At 41.1% G+C, this 19,754-nt stretch overlaps 1 protein-coding gene and 1 pseudogene across 1 annotated transcript in view; one reads left to right on the top strand and one right to left on the bottom strand.

Moving 5' to 3' along the window:
• Positions 1-10,905: 10,905 nt before the first annotated feature.
• The window catches only part of Samhd1 (SAM and HD domain containing deoxynucleoside triphosphate triphosphohydrolase 1), a 58,360-nt gene continuing 49,511 nt past the window's right edge, over positions 10,906-19,754 (top strand). The window contains exons 1-2 of the mRNA XM_004867815.3: positions 10,906-11,283; positions 17,307-17,373. Of these exons, the coding sequence (XP_004867872.1) occupies positions 11,079-11,283; positions 17,307-17,373 (272 nt within the window). The 5' untranslated portion in view covers positions 10,906-11,078. The remainder of the gene's footprint in view (positions 11,284-17,306; positions 17,374-19,754) is intronic.
• Positions 17,194-18,930, bottom strand: LOC101709140 (asparagine synthetase [glutamine-hydrolyzing] pseudogene; annotated as a pseudogene).

Here is a 19,754-nt window from a genome sequence, read left to right as displayed (position 1 = left end):
AACAGGCCAAGCTCTTCCCCTACAGTTCTCTTTTTATGGCTATTGGTAACAATCCTCAGGTGGATCCTTCATGCCCAGATCACGCTGATTCAATTCAGCTGGCCATTACAAGTTGACCATTAGTTAATACACCACAGCCTGAGATCAAACCCTTGCATGTGCCAGGAGTGTGCTCTACCACTAAGCTATACCATCAGCCTTAGCCCCATCTCTAAGAATCCACAACCTCTCAACAGAGACTCTGGACAGCAAGCCTTCAAATGCATGGAGCTTTGGTATGTGACCATTAATTTTGCTATGCCAATTTGGCTGGATTAATATATTCCCAAAAGATGAATATAGCACACTTCTGAGTGTGTCTGAGTGAGTTGTGGAGGCCTCATTATTTCTCTACTAAGCATCTTTGCTCGACCTCAGATGATTCCTCTATTAAGCATCTTTGTTCGACCTCACCCCTCTGCATAATGTCCCTGCCTTGGAGCCAACTGACAATGAATTGAAATTATAAGCCAAATTAAACCTCACCTCCTTTAAAGGTATTAGGTATTGAGGGTTGGGGATTTAGCTCAGTGGTTTTGCCACCTGCTGCGCAAGCTCAAGGACCCGAGTTCGATCCCTGGTTACCCCCTCCCACAAAAAAGGTATTAGGTATTGTAGCTCACTGATGGGAAAGTCAACACAAGGGGACACATCTGATCCAAACCAGCACCAGGCTATTCATATAAAAAACTTTGGGAAATACCTGTCAAGTTCAGCAGGACAATATAGTGGCCAAGAGAGATCCATTTTCAAAATCCACCCTGCACCACCAAACCAACCTTAGGCTTCACTATTTACTTATCTCACTCATCAGGGAATAATTGATTAATTACAGAAAATTATATTCACTGTAGAAATATAGGCTACCTATATTGTACCACTCAGGGGTCACTTTTTTAAAATTTAAAATTTGTTATTACTTTTTTTTTTGGTGGAACTGTGGATCAAACCTAGGGTGTTACCAATGCTAGATAAGCTCTCTACTACTGAGCTACATTCTCAGCCCAGTAATATCTTTTTAAGTAAGTTTTAAAGAATTTTGGCTTGGCTTTGAGATTTGTCCTGCTAGGAAAAAAAAAAATGTCTTGAAGGGGCTAGTTTCAGTACAGAATGAAGAGTGTCTTAATTACTTTCTTATCCCTGGGACACAATACCAGACACCCCAAATTAAAGAAGCGGTTTATTTTGGCTCACAGTTTGTAGAGGTATCAGTCCATATTCTGTTCCAAGGCAGGGTGGCACAGCAGAGGTGGCTTATCATATGGTGGCTGGCAGCAAAGAGAGGGAGGGATCAGAGAGGAGAGAAAGAGACAGATGCTTCCAGGCTATGCCCCCAGTGACCTACCTCCTCCAACCAGGTTCTACCTCCCAAGTCACATTTAGCCACAAATTCATCAGTGGACTAATCCACTGATGAGTATCATGCCCCCATGATCCAATCATCTCCCCAAAGTCACACCTGTGAGCACATGAGGCTTTAGGGGACATTTTAGGTATTAACCATAACATCTACCCTGGCCCCCAAAAGGCTCATGTGCATCCTTTATACAAAATGCATTTTGGACTGGAGATTTAGCTCAGTGGTTCCGGTGCCTGCCTCGCAAGCACAAGGTCCCGAGTTCCATCCCCAGTACCAAACAAACAAACAAACAAACAAAATGCATTTAGTCTATCTCTAAGAGTTGCCAAAGTCTGAACAGTTTCAGCATTGCTGAAAAGTCTAAATCCAAAGTCTTTTCTGAGATTTAAGACAATCTCTCAGCTGCAACCCCTTGTAAAAATGAAAAGAAAGGGCCGGGGATTTAGCTCAGTGGTTCTGCCACCTGCCTCGCAAGTGCAAGAGCCCGAGTTCGAGTCCTCAGTACCAAAAAAAACAAGAAAAGAAATTTAAATACTTCCAACATATAATGGCCCAGTATAAACATTCCCATTCCCATAGGTACAAATAGGGAGAAAGGAATGAGACCAAAGCAAAACTGAAATCCAGCATCTTGTAGCTCCATGTCCAGTACCCAAGGCAATTTGTGGCAAAATGTGAACTCCAAAGGGTTTGGGTGGCCCCATCCCTACGCCACTGCTGGTGGTTGTAGCTCTCATGGCCCCTCTCTCAAGCCAGCTTGGCTCATTTCTTTCACCTTTCTTCAGACATTCCACATTCCTGGCTTTTCCAACATCCTGGAGTCTCCACTGTACTGGCTTCATCCTCATAGCTTCACAATCTGCTCTCTCTGGGACACACTGCCTGGACTCCTACTCCTTCTTCTAAAATCTAGGTGGATGCCTTCCTGACTCCACACTTCCGCATGCACCTAACATGAGCACCACATGGATGATCCCAAAGTCTGCCACTAGGTGGAGGAGCTGAGTCCTTTTGTGTCTTTCTGGTGTCTGCAGAAGTCTCTGAGTGCCTGGATGGCTGAGCATGATAAACTAAATTCAGGTGAATCAGTTCCCATTCCCCAAGCTGCAGACATTCTGAAGCATGGTGACTCTTCTCAGAGCAACATCTTTCAACTTTACAATTTTGAACCTGCAGAGTGTGGAGTCCTTCTGGTTCTTGTGATGCTCTCAGCCCATCTTTTCTATGTCTTGTTCCAAAGTACTTGGCTTTTTTTTTTTGGTACCGGGGATTAAACTCGGGTCCTTGTGCTTGTGCAGCAAGTAGCAAAACCACTGAGGTAAATCCCCGGCCCTAATACTTGGATTTTTAATGCTAATAGTTTTAGCAACTAAGGTCTCCTCTGCATCATCTTTGCAGGTCCAAACTTTACCAGAGCTTCCTTTCTGGCCAAATTCAAAACTTTTAAAATCATTCTGCTGGATCATTTGCTTGTTTTATTTTATTTTGAGACAAGATCGCCCTATGTAGTTCAAAGTGGCCTTGAACTCACTATGTAGCCAAGGCTGGCCTCACTTGAACTTATGGCCATTCTCCTGACTCAGCCTCCCCAATGCTGAGATTATAGGGGTGCACCACCATGCCTAACTGTGTCATTTGCTCTTAATTCTCAAGGTAGAGTTGGCTAAAAGTCCTAAGTCACCATGCTGACATAGGGTGTATGATATATGAATCACTAAATAATATAAGGGAAATATTGTAACTCCCAACCTGTTAGATGCATAATAAGTGGAGTTCGTGTTCTCTAAAATCAAAGAATGAATTCTAGGAACAATAGGTTAAGAGAAGGAGGCCGGGGATTTAGCTCAGTGGTTTCACCGCCTGCTGCGCAAGCACAAGGACTCGAGTTCGATCCCTGGTACCAAAAGAAAAAAAACAAGAGCAGGAAGAATTTATTGAAAGATAGCTTCTGCCTAAGAGAGACAGAAGGGGTCCTGACTTCTCAAGGAAGTTTTATAGAGCAAAATCATGAGATGAAGTGGGTCTTTAACCATCATATGGTGTGACAAAACTATAGTAAACTAATAAGAGTATAAGTATAATTGCTTAGGTAATATCGATCCAATGGAAAATCACAAGGTAGGCCTCTGTACCACCCCACTCAGTGCACAGGAGGTGAGGCACGTGGGTGCCAGCAACACCCCTGCCCCCCACCCCGTCAAAATGAGAAGACACGTAAACAAGTCTCAAAACCAGACTTCCAGATCACCTAAAGCAACTCCAAAGGGAAATGAGATAGAACACACTGATATGAAACCACTTGGATTCCCTGAACTGGCAACAAAAGAGGAGCTGGAAAAAATGAAATCAGAAACAATTTCTCAGATAACAGCAGAGATTGTGCCCATAGTGCAAGACATGATTAATAAATCTAGAGAAGACACGGATAAAAAACAGAGGAACTGAGGAACATGATGGAATCCCAACATAGGAAACAAGTGGAATCCATAAAATAGATACAAGGCTGGGGATTTAGCTCAGTGGTTTCGCCACCTGCTGCACAAGCGCAAGGACCTGAGTTCAATCCGTGGTACCAAAAAACAAAACCATAAAACAGATACAAATAGATTTCCAAGAGATTAAAAACTCCATCAAAAGTCTGCACAGCAGAATGAACCAATGTGAGGATAGACTTTCACATATAGAAGATAAGATTCCAATTAGTGAGGAGGAAAAGAAAAATTGCTTTAAAATTGTAAGGGAACACGAGAAATCAATCCAGCAGCTGCAAGACAATCCAAAGAAGAATAACATAAGACTGATTGGAGTCAATGAAGAAAAAGGAGAGAGTGCAGATGACATAAAAAATCTGTTCACAGAAGTGATGGCAGAAAACTTCCGAAGGAGGGGAAAAGAACTTGACATACAGATAAGTGAGGCATACAGGACTCCAGCTAGCCTTGATCAAAAAAAATCTACACCTAGGCATATAATAGTTAGGATTCCAGAAACCCAACAGAAGAACAAAATTCTACAAGCAGTGAGAGAAAAGAAACAAATCACATAAAAAGGAAAGCCCATCAGAATCACAGCAGACTTCTCAATGCAAACCCTCAAGGCAAGAAGAGCTTGGAGTGATGTATTTTAAGCCCTAAAGGAAAACAGCCTCCAACCCAGATTGATGTACCCTGCAAAATTATCTTTCAATATCGATGGGGAAATAAGATACTTTCATGACAAAGAGCACCTTAGGAACTTCATGAATACCAAACCAGCACGCCAAAAAATTTTAGACAATATCCTAGGAAAAGACAATGAGGAGGAGCACAACCCCAGGAAGCCCAGCAGAATTAATCCATTGGCGTGACAAGAAATTAAAAGCAAAGGGGGAGAATCCAACAAAAAGAAAAAGTTATGACAATGACAAGTCAATACATATCTGTACTGGCTATTTATCATTTTCTTGTGTCTACTTTTTAATTGGGTTGTCTATTTTTTTTTTTTTTTTTTTTTTGGTCCTGGGGATCGAACTCGAGACCTTGCACTTGCAAGGCAGGCACCGGAACCACTGAGCTAAATCCCTGGCCCTGGGTTGTCTATTAATGAGCTGTAAAAGTTCTTTATATATTCTGGTCTTAGGTTATACTTATTATAAATATAGTCTGTTTAAGGACTACTTTTCATTTTCTTAATGATGTCATTTAAAGTTCTAAATTTTGATGGAATCTCATTTATCAATTTCTTTCTTTTATACATCATGTTTTTTATATCCTAGGAAATTCTTGCCTACCCTAAATTCATGAACATCTTCCCTTATAATTTCTTCTTAAAGTTTTATACTTTTAGGCTTTCATATTTAGGTTCATAGATCCTTTCAAGTTATTTTTATGTGTGGAAATAAAGGGTTGAGGTTAATTTTTTACATACAGATACCAGGTGTTCTTGTCCATTTGCTGAAAACACTATCTTTTCCTCTGCTCTTGAATTGAGTTTATGTTCTATAAAATGTTAATGTTAAATAATCTTTCTTTTTTTTTTTTGGTTAAATAATCTTTCAAAACTCAGTGGACCGTATATGTATGGTTCAATTTCTAGATTCTCTGTTTTATTCCATTGATCTATATGTCTTTCCTTATGCCAACACTGCCTTGATTACTGTAGCTTTAGAGGAAGTCTTAAAATTAGGTAATAAATGTCTTCCAACACTGTTTTTTTTTTTTCACTTTTCTTGGTCCTTTGTACTCCTACATAACTTTTAAATTTTAATATCCAATTCTTCATTTATAGCAAGTATACACAGACCTGAATTTTTATATATACCTTGTGTTTTCTAATCCTGTTAAATTCAAGTACAAGTTCTAGGGGCTCCTAGAGATTTCTTAATATTGTCTCTGTAGATGATCATTTCATCTACATATAAAGATTTTACTCCTACTTTGCCAATCCTATCCTAATTGTGTCATTTTATTGCCAGACTATTTTGGTTTAGGCCTATGTTTCAAAGTTTTATGAACAGATGACGAGTAGGCATATCTGCCCTTGTTCCCCACCTTAGGGAGGAAGCATTGTATCTTTTCCATTCATATAAGGTGTTTTTGATGGAAGTATGGAGTACATGTCTTTGATCTGTTAAGAATGTTCTGTTCTACTTCTAGTCTCCTGGAAGTTTTTACCATGAACAGCTGTAGAATTTAGTCTAATACTTTTTCTGCAACTACTAACAGGATCATATGGCTTTTTCCTTTCCTCTGTTAAAATGAATACTTATCAGGGTGGATCTTCCAATGCTGAACCAACACTGCCATCCCTGTAATAAAACCACTTTCTACATACTGCCCGATCTGACTTCTAATAGTTTGTTTCATTAAACAAATTTCTATCTATGTTCATACTTTTTTCTTCTATTATCTTTATCCAGTTTTAGGATTAGCACAATGTTGATTTCCTAAAAGAAGTGTTCCTTCTTTCTTCTGCTTTAAATGTTTGATATAATTTATCAGTTAAAATGTATATGAGCCTGTTGTCATATAGGTAGGTTTACAAGCTAGGAATATACTTTCTTTAATAGGTACTATTCAAATTTTATATTTCCTCCAGAGTTAGTTTCATTAATTTGTCTTCCAAGGTACTTCTTAGAAGTTGTCAAATTTATTTCAAAAAAGATTTTTGTAATATGCTTTCTATATCCTTTTAAATTCTGTAAAATCTGTAGTAATGTCCTATAAATTTTGAAATTGTAATTTTAAAATGTATAAATGATATTATGTAATAGGAAGAAAAGGTCTAAAAGAGTAGGGGAAGTGGGAGAGGTAGGGGAAAGGAAAGAAGGGAAAAGAAAAAATATGAGAAAAGAAGAAAAAATGGAAACAAAGTCTTTGCAAATAGGGAAGGGTGGAGGGGGTGAAGGGAGGGCAGGGGAAGGGGAAAAAAATAAGAACCAAGATACATCATGCAAAGGTACAAGATCCCAGTGATGTATGTAACTGTATTTTATACCTAAAATGTACCAATAAACTTAACGGGAAAAAAAAAAAAATCACAAGGTAGATATAAGGTGGGACAAAGCTATGGTCAGCCAATAAGATTACAAGTATAGTTGTTTAACTGTACTAACTATTACAAGTATAGTTTAACTATACAAATATAGTTTATACTATTACAAGTATAGTTGTTTAATAGGTAATATTGATTAAATGGGAATCAAATGGGGATCAAAGCATACATGGACCAAATAAGGACTTTTCCTGGAAGGGATGAGTTAAGGTCTTGGTGCCTCATCCAGGTGATTGATGCCCATTTAGAATATTAATCACTGCTATTCATCCCTAGAGGAAGTATGTGGGTGTAGTCAGTTCTCTTTGTTTTGAACCCTTCAATGAATGCCTCCAGCCACAGTTATCTACTGACTTCTTGAGGGCCCAGCCCTGTCTGCCTATAATATTTCTAATTAATTTAGCTGTCTACAATAATGCTACCACCTCAACTTTACACTCCCTTGAAATTTCTTCCACCAGATTAATTAGTCTGCTGTCCTTAATCTCAATCTTACACAAAGTCTCAGGACAGAAACAAAATGCCAAATCATAGCACAAATGGCCCAGAGTCCGACTACCAAGGGAGTCCTTCTTCCCAACTGAAAACTCTTGAACATACACACACACACACACACACACACACACACACACACACACACACACACACATATATTGTTGCCAACATTCTGGTCTTCTGAGCTTCAACCAGAATCTCCCATCAATCTTGGCTCACAGCATTCTAGGGCTTCTTCTTCAGTTGGCATCTCCAAACCTTTCCAAATTCCTTCCACAAGGCAGTTCGAAAGGTTTCTGAACCACATGGTCAGGTGGCATCACAACAATGACCCCACTCGTCCGGTACCAAAATCTGTGTCAGTCACTGTTCACTAGAGGAATAGATTTAATGTAAGAAGGATCCGGTCAAAAGTTGAAGGCCTGGAGCTTGCTGCAGAGTCCCGGGAGAGTCTGTATCAGGAAGCCAAAGGGTCTGCACTACAGGGATAAAGTCTGCACTGGAAGCCTAGAGGGAGACATTCAAAGGCAGTGACAAAAGACTGGCACTCCTCTGAAGAAAGAGAAGTGAGACTTCTCTTTTTTTTCCTTTTTATTCTATCTGGGCTACAAGCTGTTATATCTAGATAACAAGCTTATATCTAGATATCTCCCCAAAGCCTCATGTGCTCACAGGTGGGGCTTTTGGGAGGTGACTGGACTAGTCCACTGATGGATTTGTAGTTGACTGTGATGTTTGGAGGTGAAGCCTGGTGGGAAGAGGTGAGTCACTGTCACAAACAGGAAGTAACAGGACCAGAGAAGGAGTGGGTGGCAGGGAGAATCAGACTGATGGTAATAGCTGGGTGTGACAACCAGCATCACTGATCACAGGTTGAAGAGGAAGATGTGGAGAGATGTAGAAACCACAAGGCTAGTGTTGCCAGAATAAAATTGCACAATTTTCTGACTGGGTACCTGGAGGCCAGGGAAAAATTTTAGGGAGTATTCAAGATCAGTGGGCCTTAAAATAGTCTATTTATTGTCTTTTCTAGTCCTGACCATGGCTAGAAGGAAGCTTGAGAAGTCTTTCAGTATAGCCACGGACTAGGGCCTGTGTCTAGCAAGTGTGCTGATTCTCAGGGTATGGTATGGTATGACTGAATGGAACAGAGTCACCAGACTAAGGGAAGTTAAATGAAATGGCAAATTGAAAAGACCCTAAGCTTTAGAGTCATTTGACATTGTTTGAATTCTGGCTGTTTCTTACCAGCAGTGAGACATTGAACAAGTAACCAACTATCTTTTGTAAGACCAAGGGCTCCTAGAAAGTAGAAGTTTGGAGGAAGTAATAAATATGAGATTGAATTATGCTTTTTAACAAACAAAAGCAAATAGTAAAAATTCTCAAAAACAACTGCTTTGAACAAAGCCAATTGGTTAAACTAAAAACCTTGTTTACGTCACCTACTGCTAAGAAGGTTGCCGTGGGGAAGATTATCCCTCAAGTCTTATAAACACAATTTGTGAATCAGTAATTCCTGACCTAAAATACAGCATTTCCAACATATGCTATTTGTTGTCTTTTTTTGCCCTTTCATTTCAGCTTCATAAGTCTTTTGTTTTTAAATTTTATGTATTGGTTTGTTGTTTTGGTTTTGGTTTGGTGTGGTTTTGGTCATTTTTATGTTTTGGCAACTGTCTGGTATTTCTCAAAGTATTCGGGTGCTTGAGGGCCTTGTTTTGGGGGCTTGGCCTTATGTGCAACCATGTGCACCCTACTTGATACGTTCCTACTGTGGGAACAGTGAGCAACTGAAAATGTTCGGTTAACTAATAAAATTTACTTAGTAATTTTACATCAAAATCTCCATTAATGTGCAATAATTGGAAAGTTATCATGAGTATGGATTTTAGAGCCAGGCTACATTTCTACATTTTGGAAGGTCTGAATACAGGCTTCATTATTTCCTACCTGTGGACCTTGAGACTTTTCCTACTTGTGGGACCTGGGAGGAGCCTCCCTCCCTCTATCTCTCCAAGGCCTCTGGAACCCTAAGCGCACACAGTACCAGTAAGTTACATTCCCATCTTTGTAACTCACTTTCCTACATCCTATTATTGTGATAATTAAACAAGTTAATATGTGTAGAGCTTTTAAAATAGTGTCGGGCACACAGCAGAGCTATTTGCTAAGAATCTTTTGGCTCACCAATATTTTATTTTCTTTGAGGAGAGGATTTTTTTTTATTGTTGTTGTTGTTTTGAAACAGGGTCTCTATATGTGTCCAAGGCTGGCCTCAAACTCAGGGTGATCCTCCTGCCCAGCCTCCCAAGTGCTGGAATTACAGCCATGTATCACCACACCTGGCAACACCAATATTTTATCTTGGACATTGAATCTAGGGCCTCATGCTTGCACTTTTACCACTGAGCTGCACCCCCAGCTGCTTGGCTCACCATTGGATCACCAGATCAGACTGTTAGGTGATAAACTAGTCTACCTCATTCTTCCTTTATCGCTTAGCTGGATCTATGGCTTGGTTGCTGGGAAGGTGTAATGATGGCTTTATTAGTTAGAGTAGTAGTAATCCTTTAACAAGTAAAGCATGGACCAGGATGTATAGGGAAATTTGGGCACTGCCCCAAAGTAGCTACAGAGAGGAGAAATGTCTGCTATTTTCAGTTATTATCAGTTTGTAAAAGTACTAGAGAGTGATTTTAAGAAATCAGACTGGGGGCTGGGGATTTAGCTCAGTGGTTCCGCCACCTGCCTTGCAAGTGCGCAAAGTTCTGAGTTCAATCCCTGGAACCAAAAAAAAAGAAAAAAATTAGACTGGCCCTTTCCTCTTTTTGGAAGGGAGAGAGGAAACACACTCTTGTCAGGTGTGAAAAGACTCTATTTCAGTCTCTTGGCTGTTTTTATTGTTGTTTGTTTTGTTTTTTTTCTTTGAGAAGGTTCTGGCAGCCTCTTTGTCTTTTAGGTTTAAGTTTAGGGTTTTTTAAAATTTTTAAATGTCTTTATTCATTTATATAGTAAATACTGTTCCCACTTAAAAAACATCTCCTAATCTGTCAAGCTTAACTGAAAAATTCAAGTATTTCTTTTCTTTATCATGTATTGACACGATACAGAATATAAATGTCGATTTAATGGACATTATTAAATAATTTAATACGTAGGCAGAATCTTGGATAAATGGTTAAAATTACAGACCAACATTAAAGGTGAACACATGGATATTTCATGTAGTTTAGAGTGTTTGACATGGGTGAAGGGCAGACCTAGGGTACTTATTGCAGGTGCTGAAGAACCCCGCCTCTGGAGCGTAGCAGAACTTTCATTGGTCCCAGGGCTCTTTCTCCGCCCTGTCATTACTCAGGACTGCCCTGGCACCACCCCTAGCTCGCCTTCCGGCCCGGCCCTTTCACTGAAACTTCTGTGGGGGTGAGAACGCCTGATTCCCTGCATCGTATTACGCCTGCGCGGCTAGACCCCAGGCTAGAGCAGCGGGGCTGTCTAACGCCCAGGTTCGTCTGTCACTGCGCTTGCGCCGGAGGCCTCTGTGCTAGCAAAGCGGAGCGGACTTGTTGGCCGGTTCATTTGTCAGTGCGCCTGCGTGCGGCACGGGTGCCGCGGTTCTTGACTGCAGCGCCAGCCATTGGGTGTAGCCATGCAGAGATCCGACTCTGAGCAACCCTCTAAGCGGCCCCGATGCGATGGCAGCCCAAGAACTCCACCAAACACTCCCGCAGGGACGGACAGGCCCCCAGTCTTGGAACTCCATCCCGACCACCGGACGTGGGGCCCGGAGCAGGTGTGCTCCTACTTGGAGCATTGTGGCTTCTCAAAACCGGGACTGCTGAAAAACTTCCGAGGTAGCGGGGCTGGAGGGGCTGAAGGGCGAGGGGTGGCTACCTGAGGAGGGGGCCAGCTGGGCCTGAGGAGGGGCGCCCTGAGAGAGGGACCTCACGAGAGGGCGAGGACGTAGAGCTGGAAGGGAATAATGTGGGAGGCACTCAGAAGGGGTGGACCTGCAGCGAGGCGCCCTGGACTGAGACCCTGAAGTGGAGGATGGAGGAATGCGGGGCTCCGGGGTGGAGGTCCGTAGGAAGGAACAGGCTCTGAAAAGTTGTGACCCTAGTAGGGGCAAGTGTAGATTTGGCTGTTACTCTGGTGGGTTTCTTCTGGAACTTGCCACCCGAGCACCGGACAGGTGAGACTCGGGTCCTTTCCGCTTCCCGACCACCCCCCACCCCCACCCCCGCACACACGCACACACACACACACACACACACACACACACGCACGCACACACGCTGGGGAATGAGCCCAGGTCCTTGTGCACGCTAGGCAAGTGCTCTACCACCACTGAGATCCATCCCCAGCCCCTTTATTCTGAGATAGGGTCTCGCAGGATTGCCCAAACTGGTCTCGAATTTGCAGTCCTCTTGCCTCAGTAGAAGTTGAGATTACAGGCCAAGGGCTCGCTTTTTTTTTTTTTTTTTTTTTTAAATTAAGAAAACTCTTTTCCCCAGACCTTGACTGGCAGCTTGGTGTCATTCAGGCTCACTAGTCTCAGGAAACCCACTGGGCTAACCGCAGCTCCCTGAACACTCGCCACATGAGACGTTCTGGCGCTTTTAAGTTTCCCCCCCATGCCCACCCCGAATTTTGGGGTTTTCCTAAAGTGGAGGGAACTTATTTTGTTAGTCTCTGAATTCCCACAGACTACCAGAGCAACCCCAGGAGGGTTCATTGTTGACTGCATGTGCAAAGCTTGGTAATGATTATGTTTTACTCTTTGTAAGCAATTTCTCTTTCCAAATCAGAATACTGGGGTTGTTTAGTTGACCACTGAATTCTCAGCATGGCACAGTTTAGTCACACTTGGGGAAGTGGATAGTTGGAGAGTTTTGGGGGGGTTTTTTTGGTACCGGAAATCGAACCCGGGACCTTGCACTTGCAAGGCAGGTGGCAGAACCACTGAGCTAAATCCCCGGCCCTAGTTGGAGAGTTTTAAGCAGCTTTCGTAGTTCATGTCCAAGCATCCATCTCTCCCTTGAAATCTGCTCAGCTTTTAGTTGGTGGGTGTGAAGCTCCTGCTGGATCCCTGGAGTTATTCAGTAGGAAAGTGGCTGTACCCTGCAAATTCAGTCAACTTTTCCAGTTGTGGGGTGGAGCCTGGTTTGCCTATGAAGCCTGGTGTGGGAGGAACTTTAATCGTTCAGGACCTAAAGAGAATTTGAATGTACAAAGTTGTACTTACCTTTTCCCGTTTCCTCTCCTAGTTTTACTCCACTGCAGGGATGGGCTTTTCTTTTGACTAGTAACAGAGGATGAGGTTGTTTTCTATTTTCTATTTCCAAAATGTAATTGGCTGTGTTCTTGCTCTTGTATTTCAGTGTTCTGTAGATTAATTCATCAGCCTCCAGAGAGGTCTTTTGAACCCACAGTTTAGAACTAACATAAGACACTGTGTGCTTTCAATTAGTAAAAACAGACCAAATGTTCCTACTTGCTTGTATCTTAATGTCTACTTTGCCTTTTTTTTCTGGACTGGGGATTGAATCAAGGGGCATTCCACTCTGCCAACTGAACTAAATATGTTTATTTTATTTTGAGACAGAGTCTTGCTAAGTTGCTCAGGTGGAACTTGAGCTTGAGATCCTCCTGCCTCAGCCTAAGGATTGGAGTTACAGGCTTGTACCACCTACCTAGCCTGGCTCTCTCTCTGCTTTGTCTTAACCAAACATTACTCAGGTTTCTCTTTCTTTACAGAACTCTAAACTCTTTTTGCCCACAAATCTAAGCAAGCACTAAAAAAGTAGAATTCCCCCCATTACCTGTCACCTTCTCCTGGGAACCTGCTAACCACAGTGGGTGGGACACTGTCCTGTTAGACTGGTAATTGCCTCTGGTCATGTCCTCTTTGTCCAGCTTCTCCAAACGTTTTGCTTATTTCTCCTTGTCCTTCCTTAACCTATAAAAGAGAAGCCTTTCTGTTTGATTTTGAGCAACTAAATTTCTGAGCTTGGACCTGTTTGCAGTATTTTTGTTGTTTTGTTTTGTTTTGTTTTGTGTGTTTTTTGAGGCAGGGTCTCACTACATAGCCCAGGCTGGCCTCAAATTCATGGCCGTACCCCTAACCTTAGCCTCATGAGTGAGGAGATTACAGACGTTTGCCACCACACCAGGCAGTAGTTTTCCTTCTTTTTTCTTTTTTTTTTTTTGGTACTGGGGATCGAACTCAGGACCTTGCACTTGTGAGGCAGGGGGCAGAACCACTGAGGTAAATCCCTAGCCCCTTTTTTCATTTTTTGAGACAGCCTCGCTGTGTAGTTCAGGCTAGCCTCAAACTCACTATGTAGCCCAGACTGGCCTCGAGCTCGGGGCAATCCTACTGCCTCAGCCTCCTGAGTGCTGGGATTAGTAGTTTTTCTTTTTAATGGATACTTTCTGTCTCTAAGTCTAGATTTGTTTTTGACAAAACGAAGTACAAGGGGCAGATGAAGCAATATATGCCAGTAATCATAGCTGCTTGGGAAGCTGAGGCAGAAGAATAGCAAGTCTGAGGCCAGCCTGAGCAATTTAGCAAGACCCTCTCTCAAAGTAAAAAATAAAAGGGCTGGTATGTAGCTCAGTGGTAAAATGTTTCTGAGTTCAATATCCATCCAGTACCACAAAAAAATAAAAGAAATTTTAAAAATTAAAGCACACACACACACACAGTAAGCACAAGGTACTGAGTCTCTTTCTCATTATGGGATATAGTCTCCCAAGGAACCTAAAATCAGACGATATAATCCATACTTTTTACAAATGATGTTTGTGAGGTCCAAAGATGTTAAGTACCTTTCCAAAGTTTACACTGCCAGAAAAAGAAAAGAGCTAGATTTTTCTTCCCCTAGTACTGGAGATTGAAACTAGGGCTTTGAGGATTCTAGGCAGGTTTCCATGGGTGAGTTACTTCCCTAGTCCTTTTTATTTTATTTTTTGAGTCAGTCTCACTGAGTTGCCCAGCATGGCCTTCAATTTACAATTCCCCTGCCTCAGCCTCCTGTATGGCTGGGATTATAGGTGTGTACCACTATACCTGTCCTCAAGTACAGTGAATTTTTTTTTTAAGGTTAAGTCTTCAGATTCCAGACTCATGCCAGCTTTTCCTCAACAAATGTTCTCATCACAAACCACTGGAGAACATAATTAAAGTTAGAAAATTAGCTAAGAGCAGGAAAAAAGTCCAATTAAAAAAAAAAATAAGCAGGGGCCAGGGATTTAGCTAGTGGCACCACGCCTGCCTTGCAAGCACAAGGTCCCAAATTTAATCACTGGTACCACAATTTAAAAAAAAAAAAGCAGAACAGAAATTCAGACCATGGGAAACTTACCAGTAAACACAGGAAAGGATATTCTGTCTCAATGGTAATTTTTGCTCTTGATCTTAGCCAAAAGGCTGAGAAATGATCAATAGTAATTACAATAGTAATTTTTTGTTTAGATTGGAAAAGATGTAAAAGATTGATAGTGAGTGAAATGGGTAATCCACTAAAGTTAACAAAAGTATCAGTTGGCTCAATCATGGATAGTTTGGTAATACCTTTTGTCTTAAAAATATTTCACTTATAGAAATTACATATTTAATTAAGCCAGTGTCCAAACATTGTTCATAAATAGCAAAAAAGTAAAAATAATCTGAGTACCCATCCATAATAACAGTAATAAATAATAGTAATTGCTAATATTTATTCAGTGTTTACATTGAGTGGTACTGTTCTGTGCAGTTTGTATGTGGGGTTTTTTTTTGTTTTTTGGGGTTTTTTGGTACTGGGGATCAAATTCAGGACCTTGCACTTGTCAAGGAGGTGCTATGCCACTGAGCTACACCCCCAGCCCTTTTTGTTTTAATTAATTAATTTTTAAAAATTATTTTTGCAGCGCTTAGGATTGAACACAGGGCCTTCACACTGAACTACATCCTAGCCTTTTATTTTTTATTTTGAGACAGGGTCTCTCTAAGTTGCTTATTTATTTGTTTATTTATTTTGTGGCTCTGGGAATCAAACCCCAGGGCCTTGTGTATGTTAAACACACACTCTACCACTAAGCCCAACCCAACCCCCTACATCTTTTATCTTGTAAAATTTTTACAACAATTATGTGACACAGGGCCAGGTATACCAATTTTGGAGGTAAAGAAAGTAAGCCCCCCCCCCCCAGCAAAATGATTAAATGTATTATGATACATCAGAGCTGTGGAATACAAAAATGGCTGTTAAAAGGGTTGGGGATTTAGCTCAGTGGTGCCACAGCCTCGCAAGCACAAGGTCCTGAGTTCGATCCCTGGCACCAGAGAAAAACCAAAAACAAAAATAGCTATTAAAAACTATGTACAGGGCCGGGGATTTAGCTCAGTGGTTCTGCCGCCTGCCTCGCAAGCACAAGGTCCCAAGTTCGATCCCAGTACCAAACAAAAAAATAAAATAAAAAGTATGTACAGTTCAATAATTGACGAGAAAGATGTTAATGACATTGGGCGGAAAAAACAGGTTATGAGACAGTCTCATTTATGTAAAATTACATAATTATGAAGATAAATGTGTTATCCTGATTATTAACAGTGGTTGGCAATTAGGAGAATATTATAAGTTGATAGTTTATGCTTTTTTATATTATTTGGGCTTTTATGCTGAATAACTTTTTCATGACAGAAAATTACCAAAGATAAATTTTCCTCCCTACCCTCACCCCAAACCCAGTTTAAAAAACAGGAAGCTGGGCCGGGGATTTAGCTCAGTGGTTCCAGCACTTGCCTCGTAAGTGCAAGGGCCGGAGTTCAAGCCCCCATACCAGAAAAGAGAGTCAGGAAGCCACTGACCTGGCAAGACCTCACAACTAATCAAGTTTCACTTTCCTTTTTTTTTTTTGGCGGAACCGGGAATTGAACTTAGGATCTTGTGCTTGCAAGGCAGGCTTGGTGCCACTGAGCTAAATCCCTGGCCCTCACTTTACTTTTTTGCCACTGGCTTTTCTTGCAAATAACTTTTACAAATAGTGCATAAATTTTTGTATGACTTATCAAAAAAATGCTTTTTAATTTAGTTATCTTATTAAGATTTTACAAGTAGCAAATAAAAATATTGTACACTTTTACCTCAGTGACAGAAAGAGAGAGAGTAGTTCTAGAACCCCAGAAAATAACCAAAATCTGAGGATGCTTACTCCCCACCCCATACTGGGGATTGAAACCAGTGCCTTTGCACTGAGCTACATCCCCTGTCTTTTTTTTTTTTTTTTGGTACCAGGGATTGAACTTGGGTCCTTGCGCTTATGCAGCAGGCAGCAAAACCACTGAGCTAAATCCCCGGCCCCCCAGTCTTATATATACTTTTGAGACAGAATCTCACTAAGTTACTAAGCTGCCCAACCTGGGTTCAAACTTGTGATCCTCCTCCTCAGCCTCCCAGAGTGTTGGGATTACTGATATGTGCCACCATGTCCTGCTCTCAAGCCTCATATATGAAGTTGGGTAGTATTTGCATATAAAATGCATATCCACATTCATTTACTTTAAGTCATCTCTAACTTATAATACTTAGCACAGTGCAAATGTTATATACATATTTGTTATACTGTATTGTTTAAGGGAACAATGAAGAGAAAAATAAATGTGTACACATTCAATTACAGATACAATTTTCTTCTCTAGATATTTTCTATCCATAGGATAGTTATGTAATTTATGTTTACAGAGGACCAACTGTACTTGGTATGGTCCATTTCCTGTAATAAATCATCAATAAATACTGATCTGAGTAAATTCTGGTGATTCAGAGTGAAAGAAATTGAAAAACTTATATTGTAAATATTTAATTTGATTTTTTTTTTTACTCTTCCATAGATAATAAAATCACAGGTTTATTACTGCCCTTTCTCGATGAGTCTCTTCTTGAAAACCTTGGAGTAAGGTAAGAATGATAAAATTCACACTGTAACCAAACACTCTATTTACCTTTGAGGGACAAAGTCAAAATTCCCTGATATTAACTGTCAGCATTTTAAATTTATGAAGTGTTTTGAAACATAATCCCCTTCATTCTCTTTGTTTTTGCTGTGCAGATGGCTGTGTTTAATATTACTGATGATACCTATTTTATTTTATTTTATTTTATTCTTGGTACTGGGGATCGATCTCGGGACCTTGCACTTGTGAGACAGGCTGCAGATTATTTTATTTTTTTACCTGTATAACTTTTATTTTTGTCAAGCCCAAGTAAGCCTGAATAGTTGACTCCTACTGGTCCCCTGACCATCCCTAGCTTCCCCATCATCACAGCAAGAAGAAACATTTGCTTTCCCTCCATAGTGTGGAGTGGGAGCCCCTAAGATTTGGTGGCTGACTTGTAATGGGTCAAAGTGGAGGCTGAAGGGTTGGTGTCACTGATCCACTTGGGCACCTAGTAGTAGGTCAGCCAGCCGGCCCAGCCTGCGTGGTGGTGTTCACAGATTTGGCGGTAGCAGTAGCCTCTTTAGTTTTCAGAGTATTGAAGGGAAATTTCTGGGCTGCAGCTGCCATCATTGTATCATCAACCTGATGTTGATCAAATTCTTGTAAAATCTTAAACCAAGAATTCTTGACTGAGGTTATTCTGCTGAAGGGCTCTTTTGGTCACCAGAGAATTTCTTTAGTTAGCGAGTTGGAGTCTTCAAATGCCTCTCTCAGGAGCTGTTTTTCCATCCTATTTTTTGGAGTTCTCATTTCTGGTGGTGGAGACAAGTGATAGGAAGAAAATCAGTGATCCAGAAATGAAATTCTCAGTTCAAGGCTGTGGACAGCAGTAGTTTCATCTGCACAGAGAATATCAAACAAATACAGTTCCCTCAGAAGCCTCTGGCTATCTTCTTTGGCCTTTTCTGGAGAAGGAGCCTTTTGGAAATATATGTAGCCCTGCGTCAGTTCATCTGATCCTTCTCCAGAGAAGATCACTACTCAGTCTTATTCTTCCGAATATACTTGAAAACTATATACATACCTACTGATGCTCAAACTGTTATAATGTCGTACGTTTCCAAAGAAAATATGACCTCATCCAAGTCCTGAATGCCTTCCTCAGAGTTATAAAGGACTTCATGATATTCACTTCCAATATGATTTACCACTTTTCTAGCAGCCAGTAAATTAGGGCTGTCTTCCATGCCAATCCGAAATGTCTGGAGAGGATATTGTACTTGGGCCTCTTTTAATTGCTTCAACAGAGTGGCAGCAGCCACGCTGGAGTCCAAGCCCCCTGATGAAAGGCAGCCAATCCTCTATCATCAAACGCTTCTTAATAGCATTGTTAAAAAGGAAACAGAAGATGCCCTTCACAGTTTCTATCTCAAAACCTGGAGTTTCCCCACACTGTCATAGAGAGCATGTGCAGGTTCATCAGTACAGTGCTGATATTTAACCATTTCCACAGATACCACTTTGCCATTTGGCTTTAAATCAAAATTTCATAGTATCCTGGAAGAAAAGGCTCCATTTTTTATTGTTTTTTTGTTTTTTGGTACTGGGGATCGAACTTGGGACCTTGCACTTGTGAGGCAGGCGGCAGAACCACTGAACTAAATTCCCAGCCCTGGCTCCATTTTTTAAAATGGAGTCATGGAATGCTTCAGTGTAACAAGACCTTTAGCTTCTGAAAACACAACCAGAAATCCATCTTCTGTCATGGCTTGAAACAAAGGTCTGACTCCATCGGTATCTCTGCCCAAGGAAACTTTCTGATTGTCAGTGTCCCATAAAATAAACACAGATACTCCATCCAACATGCAAATTGCTCAGCTCCTCCTTTGTCATACAGATGAAGAATTATCTTCCATCTACATTGGTCTGGTATTCAAATTCAGAATATTGTTGCTTCCTCAAAAGCTGTGTTCTCACCACTTTCCTAAAAATAGATCCTTATATTCATCAGTTCTGCAATTGTTCTTTCAGGAAGCTCCCCTGTGGCTGTAGATTTCACCATTGTAACAGAGCCACAAATAAGGCTGTTTCTTCACTTGAATTGGCTGCATTCCAAACAGGATCAACCACTGCCACCTGGTGAAATCCAAAGCACCAGTTGGTGGAACCAGTTGACATTCTCAAAACAGAATGCATCTGGACTCCTGTGTGCAGTCTTCACAGCACTCAGACACTGCCCTGCAAGGCAGTCGTCACTGCCAGAGAGGGCCCAAATGCCACACATGGTGCAACAAAGCTATGGACTCTTAGGATCTGTGGTCAGCTAGAGGAGGTAGCATCCAGGGCATATTCAGTGTCTCTTGTAGGTTTGCTCTCAAGATACAGATATAAGAGCAAGTG

The sequence above is a fragment of the Heterocephalus glaber genome, unplaced genomic scaffold (assembly GCF_053883595.1).
Source record: "Heterocephalus glaber isolate CG9 unplaced genomic scaffold, H.glaber_assembly_v1.0 deba00001532, whole genome shotgun sequence".
Taxonomy (NCBI): Eukaryota; Metazoa; Chordata; class Mammalia; order Rodentia; family Bathyergidae; genus Heterocephalus; species Heterocephalus glaber.
This window is presented reverse-complemented; position numbering and strand designations above follow the sequence as displayed.